The 16,698-nt window shown below is 39.4% G+C and overlaps 1 protein-coding gene across 5 annotated transcripts in view; it reads right to left on the bottom strand.

The window, feature by feature from the left end:
• Positions 1–14,417, bottom strand: part of Fez2 (fasciculation and elongation protein zeta 2) — a 50,360-nt gene extending 35,943 nt beyond the window's left edge. For 3 of the 5 annotated variants that reach the window (XR_007348128.1, XM_048804560.1, XM_048804561.1), the window contains exons 1-4: positions 14,097–14,417; positions 9,843–9,951; positions 3,632–3,748; positions 1,384–1,525 (exon numbers count right to left, since the gene is read on the bottom strand). Coding sequence is in view for 4 of the 5 variants with exons in the window: in XM_048804560.1 (XP_048660517.1) it covers positions 1,384–1,525; positions 3,632–3,748; positions 9,843–9,951; positions 14,097–14,362 (634 nt within the window). In the remaining variant the exon portion in view is untranslated. The remainder of the gene's footprint in view (positions 1–1,383; positions 1,526–3,631; positions 3,749–9,842; positions 9,952–14,096) is intronic. The other 2 variants (XM_015479773.2, XM_015479774.2) reach the window with 1 other exon arrangement.
• Between the last annotated feature and the right edge of the window lie 2,281 nt (positions 14,418–16,698).

The raw sequence follows: 16,698 nt of genomic DNA, 5'->3' as shown, positions 1-16,698 counted from the left end.
CAGACACCAAACCTACCAAGGCCCTGACTGCAGACACCAACACTGTGAGAATATAAATTTCTATTGTTCACACCACCCAGACTGTGGTACTTTGTTATGGCAGCCCTAGTAAACTAACACAATATTTTTTAATATATTATCAGGTATCAGGATTGGATTTTACAATCAGGACTTCAACAATGTCAAGCCCCTATCTACAGCAATATGGTGAGATCAGACCAGTGGAAAGAATTTAGTTGTTAAGACCTCAGTATGTTGAAAGGAAGTCACACATCACCCAAAGGGATTTAGGCAACCAAGTTTCAGACCTCTGGTCATACCATAAACATAAGACTAAGTGATGATATGGGCTAAACAGATAGGGACCTAATCACTTTCTACTCAAGAAGGGGACTAGTCACCAGGCAGTGAATAAATGTATGCTTAGCTCAGAATATTCACAGGAGAGTTATGCATACTTGGAAACTTCACAATAACTAACTCCACAGTTTTTAACAGTTCATTATCATGTATACCAGATCCACTTCAAACATAATTTTGATTTCCAAAATTCTTCATAGCTACCCTGAAGACAACTATTTGTAAAGATAGGAATTATTTTCAACAAACACGAAGTATCTTGTTAATTGTGGACTAAACTATGTCTCCCCAAAATTTCATACAATCAAACCCCCTCTACCTGAGAATGTAACAGTATTTGGAGACAGGGTATTTATAAAGGTAAAGTTAAAATGAGGTATTAGGTTAACCCATAATCCAATATAATTTGTGTCTTTATAAGGAGAAATTTAAAGTCAGGTGCAGTGGTGCACATCTACAATCCCAGCTACTCGGGAAGCTGAGGCAAGAGGATCACAAGTTCAAGGGCAGCCTCAGCAACTAAACAAGGTGCTAAGTAACTTAGTGAGGCCCTATCTCCAAAAAACAAAAAAAATGGCTAGGGATGTAGCTCATTGGTAAAGTACCCCTGGGCTAAATCCCACAACCAAAACAAAAAAGAAGAAGAAAAAGATGTGGACACAGACACCTGTAAAGGAAAAAAGGGAAGACCATGTGACAACACAGGGAAAAGAAGGCCATCCACAAGCAGAAGAGGCCAACCCTGCTGACAACTTCACTCTTTCAGAACTGTGGGAAAATAAATTTCGGTTAATTTTAGCTAGCCAGTCTGTAGTACTGTTACAGAAGCCCCGGCAAACTAATACAGGGTTTAAAAGGGGAATACAACATAGTCCCTGAGCAATGATAGAAATATGCCCAGAGTACTGTATTATCAGAGGACCAGGAAGGTATGCAACCCAGTCTTCTAGAACCGAAGCTTCCTAGAGATATCTGATAAGGACAAAAAGCATAAAGAACACAGATGTGAGGGGGATCTCTTACTCTCTTCATAACTGCTCGTACTAGATCTCTTAAGAGTTTGAATTTCCTGGGAGAGCATTGAAAGTCGATCTGACTGTGTGGGAGTCTCATCATCTTCTGGGTCTGGTGACTCCTGCATCATTTCTTCAATTTCTTCAATAACCTTCCAAAATACACACATCATTGTTAGCCCAATATCCAGGGAGAAAATGATCTACCTGTATGTATCATGGTGCTCACCCGAGGCTACCAGAGTAGAAAAGCATTAAATTCTCATTAACCAACAGTGTGCAGTAGTGGGTGTTCCAAACATTCAGAATTTCGACTGTAAGAGTGAACAAGGCTCAAAGGAAATTTACAATATACTATACAAAAAATTAAATAGAATATGATTTAATACATTTGTTATGATTCAGTGGGCCCTACCAGACCTTGCAATGTCTGAGAAATGATGCTTCACTTACATAATTTACTCCAGGCAGAACAGAACCAGATCAAAAAGTTGTAGTTAAAAGGAAGCAAATAAAAGAAAATTTGTCATCTACCACATGCAAGCGCTCAGTCTAAAGCTATTTAATGAAAAGTTGGACATAAAATTGAGAAAATAATATAAAACATACATAAAGCAAGAAATTACCTCTCTGGCAGCAAAAGTTTAGCAGCAAAAAATGAATTTCACGTATCAATTCAATAAAAGATAAAGGGATATTTTTAAATTACTTAAAATGTAGAAGCATAAGGAGGAAATAAGCTGGACACAGTGGCACCTGTCTGTAATCCCAGTGACTTGGGAGGCTAAGGCAGGAGGATTGAGAGTTCAAAGGCAACCTCAGCAATTTAGTGAGACCCTAAGCAACTTAGTGAGATCCTGTCTCAAAATAAAATATAAAAAGGGCTGGGGATGTGGCTCAGTGTTTAAGAGCCTCTGGGTTCAATCCTGGTAGCATTAAAAAAAAAAAAAAAGGAAAAAAGCCTTAGGTAACAGGAAAACTTATATCTGCCTTTTAAACAAATGATCTACTGTCATATGCAACATCACATAACTGTATCTCATCCTGTTCCAAAGTCTAAAACTGGAGAAGGAAAAAAACTTTAAAGGAAAGCCAGAAAAGTTACTCAATACTTGAAAAAAGGATTTAAGGATTAAGAGAAAGCTATTAAAGAAAATACAATTAAATGAAGGTATAAAATATCACAAGCATATTTAACATGCTTTATGAATCACTGAGCTTAACAGGTAGCACTTCTACTGAGGAAAAACAAAAGTAAATCTGAAGGGGGGAGGATTATGTTGATTAGTAAGAAAATGCCCCAAAACAAGCATTGCAAACAGTGCAATGAGATATCCCAGGAGGCTAGAGGCTCCGTTTCCCTAAGGCTTTAAAATAGGCATAACTTATTGTATTCAGGCATACTAGGAGACAGTAAACCCTCAGGATCACATCTTTCTCTGGGAAACCATGTTCTAACTCAAAAAAGCCCGCTAAAATATTATTATCTTGCTTTTTAAACACCACGCTCTTTCCCACTCTAGGACAATTCAACCACAAATATGACTAAGTGTATTAAATGACATATTTTTATTGTACATCTTGAAAGTGCACCTCCCAAGCTTGCCATAAGGTATCTCTGGACCTCTTCTTTCCAATCTAAAAATAGAATGTGGTAGAATTAACAGTCTGAGAAGCCATGGAACATTTTATTTCAGGAAGAGATTCTGGCATCACATTTGGACAATACAAGAGAGGTGGGCAGAGTATTCAGAAAATGAGAATGCTGATTCAACTGCTTTCAAATGAACACAGGATTGACATTATAGAACATTCCACAGCAATAATGCTCACTTCTTCCTGGAGTATGTAAGAGGTGCTACTAATATGTGCCAATGAGTCTTACCCAGGATTTTACAAAAACTAAATAATTTCTACACAGATATTTCCCCATGTCTGGACAAATCTAAAGGAAATAGGAAAATTAATATTCTTTTACCTTGGCTTTATATTCTTTACCTTATATTCTTTATATTCTTTACCTTTAGCTTGTAACAATACTTAGATTAGAAAACTTCCCAATCAACAAAATTTCATTTTCCTCAGCCTCTATAAACTTTCTTCTTTTTCTCAATGGAAGAGTTAGCTGTTAACCAATATAACCACACAATCTGAGGCAAATAAGTAAATTCTAATAACTATCATTTACTGGCACAGTAAGAAATGGCTTTCGGCTCTAGGTTCTGCTGTCCTTGCGTAGATGAGCATCTCCTGGATACCTGGTCTGCCGTGAAGAGGGGTTCCTCATTAACGCAGGAGACAATGATGGAATGCATGTCCAGCTGTTCTCTCAGCTCCTCATCATCTGATGTGTCAAAAAGCAAACTGTCACTTATCTAAAAGCAAAAATACCCATGGTTAAAAACAAGACATTCTAACCAAAACATCCCTGGGTAAAAGATGCAGCCGAAGAAAGCACAGACTGAGAGTGCACCCTTGAAAGGGAGACCTTATGGTCACTCTGAACTAGGCAGCTTGTGCAGTACTTTACTATTCATACCAAGCAGAAAAAAGAGCAGTGTAAAACAGACATAAACTTGTTCAGGGGCATATATATTCCAGTGGTCTAATACATACTTAACTATTTTTTCCAGAAGAAATATAAGAGCATATGAAAGCCAACAGTGGGGAAAAAATATAGTATTTGTTAGCAAGCTGTAGGGAATTACAAGGAATAGAAGGGAGGAAAAGGGCAGGTATAGCAATGAATATTATTTAGTTAATCTAACAGCACGATTGGTAAGATGTTAAACTCTACAGAAAGCATAAAGCAAGTTTTTTGCAAACTAACTTCTAATATTCAGAGTAAAAGATAAGTAATAAATTCCCTGGCAGACAGGATCTGTCCATGAGGATTGCACTTAGTTCTTCCAGTTGAATATCTTTTCTTCCAAAGAAAGATCTCTAGGTTCCAAAACATCTTTAAACCTAACAGTCTGGAGAGTATCCAATCACCCCACTAAGATATCCTACCACACTCTGTGCCCCAGAAGACTGACCATATGGACCACATCAAAGGATGCCCTTGACTTCTAGCTTCCAGTTGGGTCACACATCATTGGCAGACTGCAAGGTGAGAAGGTGAGGGCTGAGCACTTGTTCTCTCTCCTCCTCCCTGCCAGACTGCCATTTGTCAGCTCTGGCTCTTTACCAAAGGCCACAGCTCTTGTCAAGCAAACCTCTCTCCATACCTAATCTCTTCAGGTTCTAGAAATTTCTCCCTCTCCTTTCCTCTTCACATCCAGGGCTGCTAAAGTACCACTAGCCATTACCATCCCTGAGGTACTGCATTACGCTTAGCTGGTTTCCCTGAACCCTGCAAACACCAATATAAACCACCCCTTTAATGATGCTTAGAGTCTAGTACCAGCACTAATTGTAAAAACTTTTCCTGGAAAAATGGAGCATATTAAAGTGAATAGTGATCCATCCTCTACCTATTGTGACATGACTATTATGGTAATAAACATAACTGAAATTAGAACCTTATTCCTCTGGAAAGTTTAGTACCCTTTGAGCTCCCAAAGAACAAATGGACAACAAGAACTATGTAAAAATAAACTATGTCCTTCTATTACATAGTATATAATTAAAATAGCCAGGTGTGCTGGCACATGTCTATAATCCCCCTGACTCAGGAGGCTGAGGCAGGAGGATCACAAGTTCAAGGCCAGCCTAGGCAATTTAGCAAGATCCTCAACAACTTAGTGAGACCCTATCTCAAAATTTAAGACTATAAAAAAGACTGGAGATGTACTCAATGGTAACATGCCCCTGGGTTCAATCCTCAATTCCTAAAAACAAAAACAAAACAAAATATATATATTACATTATGCTATATTATCTTCATCCAAAAATTTTAAATCCGAAAACCTCTGAAATTCAAATGTTCCAAAATCCAACACTCTGAGCCACAAGTAAAAAATTCCACACCTGACCTCATGTGAAAAAACATAATAAGAAAATAATAAAATTTTATCATGAAAATTATTTTATTCACTAGTACAGAGAATGTATCTAAAATTGACAATACAATGGAGTGGATGTTGATCCTCATTGCCTCCCTAGTTCCTCATACAGGACCATCCAAAGTTTAAGGGTGACCACAAAATACCAGAAACCTGCAGGTGAGAAGAGCAGGGGACACATGAGCACTCCAGGATCTACCTACCTGCCTACACCATAATGCAATTCTACCTCATTCTATTTCTCACTGCACCATCAGCCCAGGAAAGGCCTCCCTTGGCTGGCAACAAGTCACCACGAAATTTCAGAACACCATGGTAGTGAAGGTGGGGGCAGATTAACAGCATCCAGAGAGGAAAAAAATCACATTACAAAAGTCAGGAATCAAGATACCATTTGAATTCTCAATAGCAACAACAGATGCTAAAAAACAATTCATATAATTTTCATGTCCCAATAAATCCCACTGTAGACTCTAATGTCCAGCTAGCCTAACAATTAGGTGTGAGCTAAAAATAAAGACATTTTTAGACATGTCTACTCAAATAATGTACTTCTTTGAACCCTTTCTCAGAAAGATACCAGCAGGATAATGAAAAGGGTCCAATGCAAGAAAGAGGCAAAGGGAGTTCTTGTGATGAGAGAGGAATGAAAAATTCCAAAATGATGGCTATGAAGTCAAACCAGAGAGTAACTAGTTCAGATTAGAACTGGTACTGCACAAGGCATCAAGAAAAGAAAAAGAGAGAAACTTACCACCTAGTTTATTCCATTCACTAAAATGAGTTTTATCGCTGTCATAAGGCTGAATTAGTCAGTTAATTATAAACTAAATAAACCACAAAAAAACACAATTATTATTACTCTAAGAAAAAACAAAGATTGTATGAGAAGTAGTTTAATCATATATACCAAAATGAGTCAACTGAGAACATTTACATAGGTAACACAAATGATGAAGATCAGTTTGGTTTGTCTGGGGCAGGGGTCTGTTTCTGCAGGGCTGGGAATCAAACCCAGGGTCCTGCATGTGCTAGGGAAGCACTCTACTGCTTGAGCTACAGCCCCAGACTGAAGATCAACTTAACTGCGGATTTTGATGAGATTATACTGGGAAGAGGAGGGAAGAGAAAGTTTATGTGAGGAGTAAGAAGCTGGAGGCTGGAGGATGGTAAGTCACTAAATCTTCACACTCTGGGTAGAAGGTCAGCAAAGCCTAAAATTGAAAAATAAAACCAAGTAAAGTGAGCAGGTGATCTGCTAGAAGGAGAAGCTGAAAGGCTGTGTCTGGTAGCTAGAAATCAAGGACGATGTCAGTGAGGACACATTGCCTTTCCTTCCAATCCTATCACTATTATCCCTTTACTAACTCAATAAGAAAAGGAAAAGGTCAAGAGACAAAGCTTTTCATGAGGGAATGTTATATTTCAAGACACCACAATGTGATCATGTGGGGGTCTGTATGACAGGAATGGACCTAATAATCATTGTCATTGATCCTCATACTTCAAACTCACTTTGCCCCATCACTTGCCCCCATCACTCTTCTATCTTGAAGCTTGAGCACCATAGTTTTGCTTTATTTTTCCCCTTCTGGCTTACAAATGGGTCCAAAAGATAGAATTAATACCAGTAAACTATTAGAATAAATTTCCATAACAACAGAAATAATGATCCTAGATCATCTTTCCAGAGAGGGAGCCAAGCCCATTCCCCACGGAGATGGCATATGCTAAGGGCTGGAATCCCTTTCGGGCTTTGAAAACTAACCCTGGCTGTCGGGAGGATCATTAATCACTCTTCCATTAGGCATAAATATGCCATCTTTGTGCCCAACATTCCTGTCACTCCTTTCTATGCCGAAGTTAATTTGGAGCTGGTGTCTGTTTCCCTGTATGAAACTGCAGAAACATCAAACGGAAAAAATGTGCCCATGTAAGAATCTGAAATATCCCAGTTGCCTTACCTTGTAAAAGTCCATCAAATTTGTACATCTTAACCTTCAATGAAAGAATATTAAAAAAACCCTGAAATCTTGCAAATCATCTTTTTTTCTTATCTTAGTGTAAAAAAAAATTATTCTACCCATTATCGGGGAAAAAATTTCCTGTACACCCTGTTTTACAACTAGAATAATCTAAAAAATACTTTCAAAAGGTAAATTTTTACATAGGTCAGTCATGGAAAAATAAAGCACTCATTTGACAATAGTAAATAACTTTTCCAAGTTTAAAAAAAATGTTTTTAGTTATATGCAATCTAATAGAGTGTCATGGTTGCTTCTTACATGGTGCTTATTGCCCACTTATTCTTCAATAAACTCCATGCATGTTATAATCCTTCCTGAAAAATAGCATTCTAATTTCAATTCTACTCATCACCAGATCAGTCATATCACAGTAGATGATGATTGATTGATCAATTAACAAACAGATGATAGATGATCACTTGTTTACTTTAATCTGCTGAGTTAATCCAGGTAAAAGTTTTATAATCAGTACTACCATTAAATGATACTTCTTTACTAATCACTACTTTGTAGCATTGTTCTAAATGTTGAAAACAACATTCAAACAGCAGCAAAAGGGAGCAACTTCCCCAGTGCAATCTGAGAACAATACAAGATTTACATTTTATTCAATGAAATAGGATTAGAGTGCCCTATTCTTGCTGCTAATGTGCTTCTCTTAAAAACTAGGCAAGGAACTCTTCTATGCTATCTTTTTAAATGTCAAACAAAAAAAGTATTCATGGGCTAGCTACTATGAATTCAGCACTATTTTAAATTGAAAGAAAATATTTTTAAAAAACAACAACCTTTCATCATGATCTCTGAAGACAATATTCATTCATTCACAATATTCATTCATTCACTCATCCCACAAACATTATCTTTATATTTACCATGTGCCAGTCCAGTGGTAATTACTAAAAAGACAAACAAAAAGATACCTCTCAGGAAGTCAGAATCTAATAACAGACTCTGAAACATAGATTATGAGAGAACATGATTTCAGAGACATGGAAAAAGTGCTGTGGGACTAGCACCCATGAGACAATGGGGCTAATTCTGTGGGACAGATAACAAGTCCTTTAAAAGTTCACAGCCCCACAAGTGTTCATGGATTCCTACACAGATGAGTGTGTTTTCCTTCTGTGCAAGGATTTAGGCCATAGCTGAATGACCATCTGTCAGAGATGTGGTAGATGGGGATTCCCCCAAGTGAGAGGCTGGATTAAGAGTCCTTTAAATTCCCTTCCAACTCTAAAATTATGTAATTCCATGAGATCAGCAAACGCAAAAACAGTAACAGGAACTTCAGAGCAGGAGGGGAACTTGCATGAAGCTCAAAATGACAGCTAGGACCTGAATAAACAGAAGACAAATCATGACATGCTTTGTTTTATTTCTTTTCATTAAACATGTACCAGGTCAATCTGCAAAGCTTAATGGGGTTGACGAATGGAACAAACAGTAAGACTCCACACCTACTAGAATAATGGGAAATAGTCAGAATTCCATATTTCACTAGAAAATGAAAGCAGCAGGTTGTTCTGGGTCACATATTTAAGAAAACATTTCCATGAAACATTAACAATACTACTTTAAATACTAACAGTCACTCTGCATTATACTCCCAATAATCACATGACTACACTTAATGAAATATAAAGCATGCCAGAAGAACTCAAGCCAGCTTACGCTGTTATCTGATGAGGAACTTAAAGTCTGGCCTAAAACACAGTGTGGCTACATTCCTCATCAACTTTATCACTTGGATTTTTCACTTCAAACAATTCTGTTCCTTTTCTGACCTCCCTCCCCGCAGCCATCCTTTCACTTGTGCTCACACTTCTCACTCAAGGCACTTTCACTTGACAATACCACTATGCATGCAAGTGCTAGGTAAACTAGCCAAGAACACATTAAAAAGCCAAGAAATGTCTTTTAGTGGCTCCCCACTATTCACAGGGATACAGAGACTCCTGATGACATGTCATGTCCAGCAAGTCATTAAATTCACCAAAAAGTTACATCACATTAAAGCTGAGGATTCTCACTGAGTGCTCTCAGCACACCACAATTACATTCCATAAGCAGGAAGAAATAGTGACTGTTGGTGTTCGCTATTTTCCTCAGTGATGGAAACTTAACTAAACATACAAAAGTGAGCATATGCTGGAGAGGAACTGGAGAACGGTGCTAGCAAGGCAAAGGCAATGGAGCCAAGATGGGAAGAAAGGAGGGCCCCTCCAAACACTATACACTAAGAAAGGGACAACTCAGGCTGGGGATGGAGCTCGGTGGTATAGCACCTGCCCAACACCAATCCCCCACAACACACACACACACACACACACACACACACACACTCACAGAAAGCAACTCAATATTTGTGCTCAACAGAAATGGTACTGTTTAGTTCTGCTCTCAACATCAGTTATGCAGAAATCCTAACTTACCCCTTTCTCTGAGAGGTTCAGAGTAAGCAAGTGCAAGGTCCTAGTGTGGGATGACTTCCAGTCCACAGGCATCACATTTCCATAATTATCTGTCAGGGCATTCCAAATCCTTGAAAAGAAGAAAACTGCATTCAATGAAAATTACCACCCTATATGTCTTTTGTTCAATAAATGTTCAATACTACAATGAAAGAAGGACACCAATAGCAAATTTTTTCTCAGAGAAACACCTACTATGTAAAGTCTCCTAAATAAAACTGCATGAAAATGATATATGCAAGCTGACAAAAAGTCCTGAGGAAAAGGGAAGTGGTATAAAAAACTCTAAGTCACTAATACTTCCATCATACTATGTGCCAGGCACAGTTCACAGCAGTTTACACATTATTAACTCATTTAATACTCAAAAACAACTTTAGAAGTAGAAACCATTATCATACCAATTCTACAGATAAGAATGAAACACGGAGAGGTTAAGTAATATTGCCAAGGTCACATAGAGAGTAAATAGACTGTGCACTACAATTATTTTCATTCTGTAACTTCTAAACATTTCATAAAGTAAATAATCTATCTCTAACCAAAATCTTATTTTCCTAGATTCTGGAGAATTCAGTCTCAATGTGAACCAGCATATAATATCTAATTTGTAATGTAACTGGCTAAGAATAAAGACTGATGAAATGAAAGGAGAAAGAGGAGAAGTTCCTATAAAATGTACACAGGTTATATCCAATGCAGTTATCCTACCTTATAAGCAAACAGAGTTTTGCAGAGGTGATGAGGTAAGATGCAAAGAGCACTTGACTAGGCTTCAAGAAACCTATTCTCATCTCTTTTTTTGTCCAATTAGTCTTTGGCCCTGTCCCTTAACCTCTTTGGGTGACAGGTGCCTCACTATAAAATCAGGCTTGAACAATAAGCAGCTATTTCCTCCAGCTCCATTACTCTAAGCATTAATTCAAATGAGTTGAATTGGGGAAAGTCCCAAGCAACACCAGAAAAGCAAACTCCAATTTCATGACGAAAATTCAGGTTTCAGTAACAAAGAAATAATCAACACAGTAAACATGATGTCTTATGAAAAGAGTTCTGATATACAAATGAGATGAAATTCAATTAGGGTAAGAAAGTTAATACTATATATTTGAACCACTTACTGGTGTTAAGAATGCACAAAGATATCATATAAAAAATAATCCTACAATGAATAACAGGTTATCTAATTGTAAGTCATTAAATAATTGTGCCTGCCTTTTTACCAAGTGTGTATGCAACTAGGGTACAAAAACAATCTTAGTAAGTACATAAACATAAGAATACAAGTTTAAAAATGGAGAAGCAACAAACTTGATGTAATGAATAGGGGTTTGGTGCTAAAAAGCAGAAGGTGATAGGACCATGCTGCCTTGTTTGGCTTCAGATGCACATTAACCTTGATGAAAATGTGAACCCCAAAAGCTCTAGAAAACCATAGGTGGTTTACCCAGAAAATCTCGCAAATGCATGGTTTGTTTCCAATTCTCCTCTCTGTTGGGATCCAGCCTCCTCTAATGTGAATCAGCTAGAATTAGGTAATGCCTCTGGACTGCTACTTATGGGTAGCCCATGCTTTTCTGGGTAACAATTTTCAAATACTGCATACCTGACTATATACCTAACTCTGATCAGGGGTTACAGCAAGACATTAGTAGTAGGTGAGGACAGTCCAGAATTTTCCAGGGGGCAGGGGATATTTTCTTTGTTGCCTCCTTCTTAAATGAGAATATAAGAAAAAGCAACTGGAGTGGAATACGTCACCCAGGAATGACTGTGGGTGAGTTTGCTTTTCCAAGAAAGTGAAGGACAGTGCAGAGTCCTCTACCTCCATCAATGTCAGAACAATTGTAGTTGAGAAGGGCATAGGGCCAGCTTCAATGAAAGATTTCTAGAATTCTCTCTCTAGACATGAACTTCCTTCATCCTTATCATAAAATATTACTACCAGTCATAAACAGCTAGCAAGATAGCACTTTTTGAAGGAGGTCAAAGTCCTGCCAACAGTGAGTCCTGCACAATACCTTCTAAAGGAAAATCTTGGGAGTACAATCCATATTTACCAAAAGAAAATTGGGCTCCAAAAAGTTAAATAAAGGTCCTAAGGCAAGATCATATCTGAGTAAAAAAAATTTCAACTCTTGCTAAGGAAAGGAGCTAAAAAGGACTCTGTCAAACAATGGTGAGCAAATTTACACAATAGAGAGGGGACAATGACAATAGTAACCAGCCCAAGTTCCTGAGAGAAACTTCTTATGCATTCCCAAATCAAGATGTTACTACCAACATATCACCTACTCAAACCATTATCAAGAGTAACTAAATAGCCAGCGTTGTGTAGTAAGCCTGTAATCCCAGCAGCTCAATTCCAGTGGCTCTGGAGGCTGAGACAGGAGGATCAAGGATCAAGTGTTCAAAGTCAGCCTCAGCAACTTAGCAAGGCCCTAGGTAACTCAGTGAGACTCTCTCTCTAAATAAAAAACAAAAAAGTGCTGGGGATGTGGCTAACTGGTTAAATGCCCCTGGATCCACTCCCCAGTACCAAAAAAAAAAAAAGAATAACAAAATAGTTAAATGTTATAGCCTGTCTAAAGCAAAGGCCAAAATAAACTACTTTGAGGAAGTCCAGGTGAAGCAAAAACAGAGATCCTTAATTTAATTATCTTTGTATAAGCCCCTCACCTATTTTAAGTTACTCTTATAAATATAATTTTAAAACTCAGAATGTATCCTAGTCTCAGTGATTCAGAGCACATAAATATACATATAAATGCAACTATCTTCTTTCTGAGAAACAACTTTCCAAAATGGCATCTTCTGCCACTGCCTGCATGCTTTCCTGTGTATATAAATCCAATCATAAACTTTCCCCTCCTGTACAGCTTGGCAGGACACTATACAAAGGAACCAGCTGCTCAGTCATGTTTATAGATCCCCAAGACACCACCAAGCTGATAAATCTGATTCACAGAGGAAAGGAGACCACCAGGTGAAGCCCCTTCTTCTGCCTATGAACCCTTGCATCTCACAAGAATTCATACCGGCTAACTTCTAGTATCTCCATTCCATGAAAGCTCTGGAAACCCATCCTACCCATATCCTCATTCACTTTACTTCCAATTTCTCCAGGGATATTTTCCAGTGTAAATGCGATATGCTTAAACTCCCTCGCTGTCGCCATTCCTTTTCCCATCTTTTGGGATTAAATGGTGATACATAATTACAACCTTTATCTAAGCAAATTATAATTGGAGATGGGGTGGTTAAAGAACTCTACCTTTTCCCTTCCCCAGCTCTCATAAATCCCTGTGAATTATCTATCATTGAAATTAAATCACTTCGGATGATTCTGTAATTATTACTTGTTTATGCACTGGTCTCCACACCACTGAGATCCTTGCTATTAATAACCAGAGCGCTTCTTTCTGCCCCTATGGCAGCTTGTGCTCCACCAGAGCTCTCAGGTGGGCCCAGGAGATTCCCGCGGCATAAATGCTGCGCACGTTGGTACCTTTGCGCATGCTATACCTTCGATCTAAAATGCTAAACCTTTCTTCACGTGCCAGGCAAACTCCCACTCATGCATTAGGATTCAATTCATAGGTTGCTTTCTCTATGAAGACTTTCCCCCAGGCACAGCCTTTTAAATCTCATATTTGGTACAAGTATCTATTAGAACACTTATCTCTCTCTCTCTCTCTCTCTCTCTCTCTCTCTCTCACACACACACACACACACACACACACACAAATACATTTACAAATCTACGTCCCATCCTACGTTGTGCCCTACTTGAGAGGGACAATATCCACTCATTTTGGTATTCCAAGTGCTAAGCAGCGTCGGGCACTTAACTAGCGCTTAATAAATACAACTGAATGAATGAAAGGCTCCCACGTGCCCCAGGAGGTACGGTCTCCAACTACAAGCTCGGTACAGGTGATCCCCTCCAAAACCAAACAAGGGCTTGGTCTGGAGGAAGGAGCACTCTTAGGGGCAGTGACAGAGGGGGAGCAGGGATTTAAATCGCCCTGGGAGCCGAGCAACGCCCCCCCACAGGAGGAGGGAGCGGGGCGGGCCGCCGCGTCTGTGGAGGCGGAAGGAGGGCGCGGGGAGGAGCCTGCGGCCGGAGTCCCGCCGGGCTGCGGGCCGAGGTCCCGGGGTAGGGTGAGTGGCAGGGGAGGCTCCCGCTCGCTCCCGGCTGGGGCCCGCACTCACTCGTCCCCCTGCAGGAGGCTGCGCTCGGTGATGGGCCGCACGGCCGCCCGCGGGGGCTCGGCGCCGAGACCCGAGGGGCGGAAACACAGGCTCAGCTTCTCCTCCAAGCTGCAGGCCAGCGCCGGGAAGCCTTCGCCGCCCGCGCCCGCGCCCGCGCCCGCCCCTGCCCCGGCCTCGGGGCTCGCGTTACAGTTCTCCTGGTCCAGGAGGCTCCGGGCCGGCTCCTGGAACTCATAGAAATCCTGCCAGTCCCCGTCCGCCGCCATCGCCGCCGGGTGCTGTCGCGCGCCCAGCCCCGGCCGAGGCCCCGCCCCCCTGTAGGCCCCGCCCCCGGGCCGTTTCGCCCCGCCCAGCCCCGCCAGGCCCCGCCAGGCCCAGTTCCGCCGGCTCCACTGGGAGACAAGTCCCCCGGATCGTCTGCTGGGGTCTTCCTTTTCCTGAGTCTTCTGGAGTTGACCGCGGGTGCCCGGAGAAAGACGTTAACTCCGCTGAGTCACTTCCTAATTCTCTATCTTTGAGGAATGAATCCCTCATAGCTTCCCTTACTAGCACCCTGGCTTAATGTGGCCAAAATAAAGAAACTCTTTAAACTTGCGACCTAGTGTCAAAATGCCCAAAGGTTAACTTTCCAACTAGAATCATAACCAAAGTTAATGGGAAATGTTTAAGAGGTACCGAAATTCATTCCACAAATATTTTAGGTCTCTCACGTGCAAAGCAAATACAAAGATGAATAATTATGTAAATAAATATTTACAAAGCACTTAGAAAAATGCCTGACAGTAAATACCTTATGTGTACGTTATAAAACTAATACTTGTGGGCTACCTACAGGGGGCTTAACAATGAATGTCCTTGCGTGATAAGACTAAAAGGAAATGCTTTGTATCTTGTAAAAAGTATATGGAGTGGAAAGTTATTTCATGAGTATAGCGTTTTGCAAGATGAAAACATTTATGGAGGTGGACGGTGGTAATGGTTGCACAACAATATGAATGTACTGATTACCACTAAACTGATCGCTTAAAAGTGGTTAAGATGCTAATTTTACATTATATGTATTGTGTATTTAACCACAATTTTTAAAAAGTAAGAGAAAAACTATTATAAGGAAGTGTGATTGCATGGTACTTCTTCGTCACTGAAAGAGAAGGCAATATTTATTGAAACAGTAAATAAAGACATTTTAGTATTAACATGTATTCTTAAAGATGGGTTTCCATGCTGTCAAGAGATAAACAAAGTTCTAGGTGTAGTGGCACATGGCCTGTAATCCCAGAGACTTGGGGAGGTTGAGGCAGGAGGATTGCAAGTTCAAAGCCAGCTTCAGCAACTCATCTTTCTTTCTTCCTTCCTTCCTTCCTTCCTTCCTTCCTTCCTTCCTTCCTTCCTTTCTTTCTTTCTTTTCTTTTCTTTTCTTTCTTTCCTTTCTTTCTTTCTTCCTTCCTTTCTTTCTTTTTCTTTCTTTCTTTCTTTCTTTCTCTTTCTCTCTCTCTCTCTTTCTTTCTTCTTTCTTCTTTTTCTCTTAGAGACTCCAGCTTCAAGCTTCTCTTCCCTAAACCCCTTCACTTAATATTTCCTAATTAACTCACTTTAAGTAACTCTCCTCCCAATCAGCTGAATTCTAGCTTCCTACTCTGCCTCAGATGGAAAAAGTGGAAAAAGTCCAGGCTTCTTGCCAGCCCACCACCCTTTTAGATCAGTGGATCCAACCCAAAGGCTTCTGATGAAGAGCAGAGTATCCCACTTCCTTTTATTTCTCATGGCCTAATTTTACTAATTGATATATTCTGACCTATCTTTTTGGACCTATTATTTCCTACCAAGTCCTAGAGGCTATATGAAAATGAACCTGTGTAAACTTATTTGCTCCCTGGATAAATTAAGAAAAGTTAACCTACAAAAACCTTTAACTAGAGCTGGGCACCATGGTGCAAGCCTTAATCCCAGTGTCTGGGAAGGCTAAGATAGTAGGATTGTGAGTTCAAAGTCAGCCTCAGCAATGGTGAGATGCTAAGAAACTCAGTGAGACCCTGTCTGAAAATAAAAACTAAAAAGGGCTGGGGATGTGGCTCTGTGGTAAATCATGCCTGGGTTCAATCCTCAGCACCAAAAAAATAATAATAATTTGTAGCATTTGATTCTAAACTAGGAGGAGAATGTAGAGTAACTTCTAAAGAAAACCTAATAACACTTGACTATTATGGTCATATGAATCATTTAAATGAAAACTGTGATTTCTCTGATTTGACAATGTATTTAAATTTTGTTCATATTACAGTGGAAATTTAAATAACAAAAGGGGAAAAGTAGATAATTTAACATGTAGACCATTTAAATGTTAAATTAATTAGAACATATCAGAACTACAAAAGAAATTACTGAATATGACAATATATGGTTATGAAAGTATCATATTTAGCAAATGCTGAATGTATTATAAAGCAACAGACAATGAGGAGGTACATAAATGAAAATATCTCAAGAAAAGCTCAGATAATGGCTAAGTTTATTCAGTAACTGTAAGAAAAGGAAAGGGCTGAAGAAATAAAAATAAAAATACTTTAGAAATCTATGTGTTTACCCAAGAATTTAAGGAAAG

The sequence above is a fragment of the Marmota marmota genome, unplaced genomic scaffold (genome assembly GCF_001458135.2).
Source record: "Marmota marmota marmota unplaced genomic scaffold, marMar, whole genome shotgun sequence".
NCBI lineage: Eukaryota > Metazoa > Chordata > Mammalia > Rodentia > Sciuridae > Marmota > Marmota marmota.
Note: the sequence above shows the minus strand (reverse complement) of the source record. Positions and strands in the feature narration are given on the sequence as shown.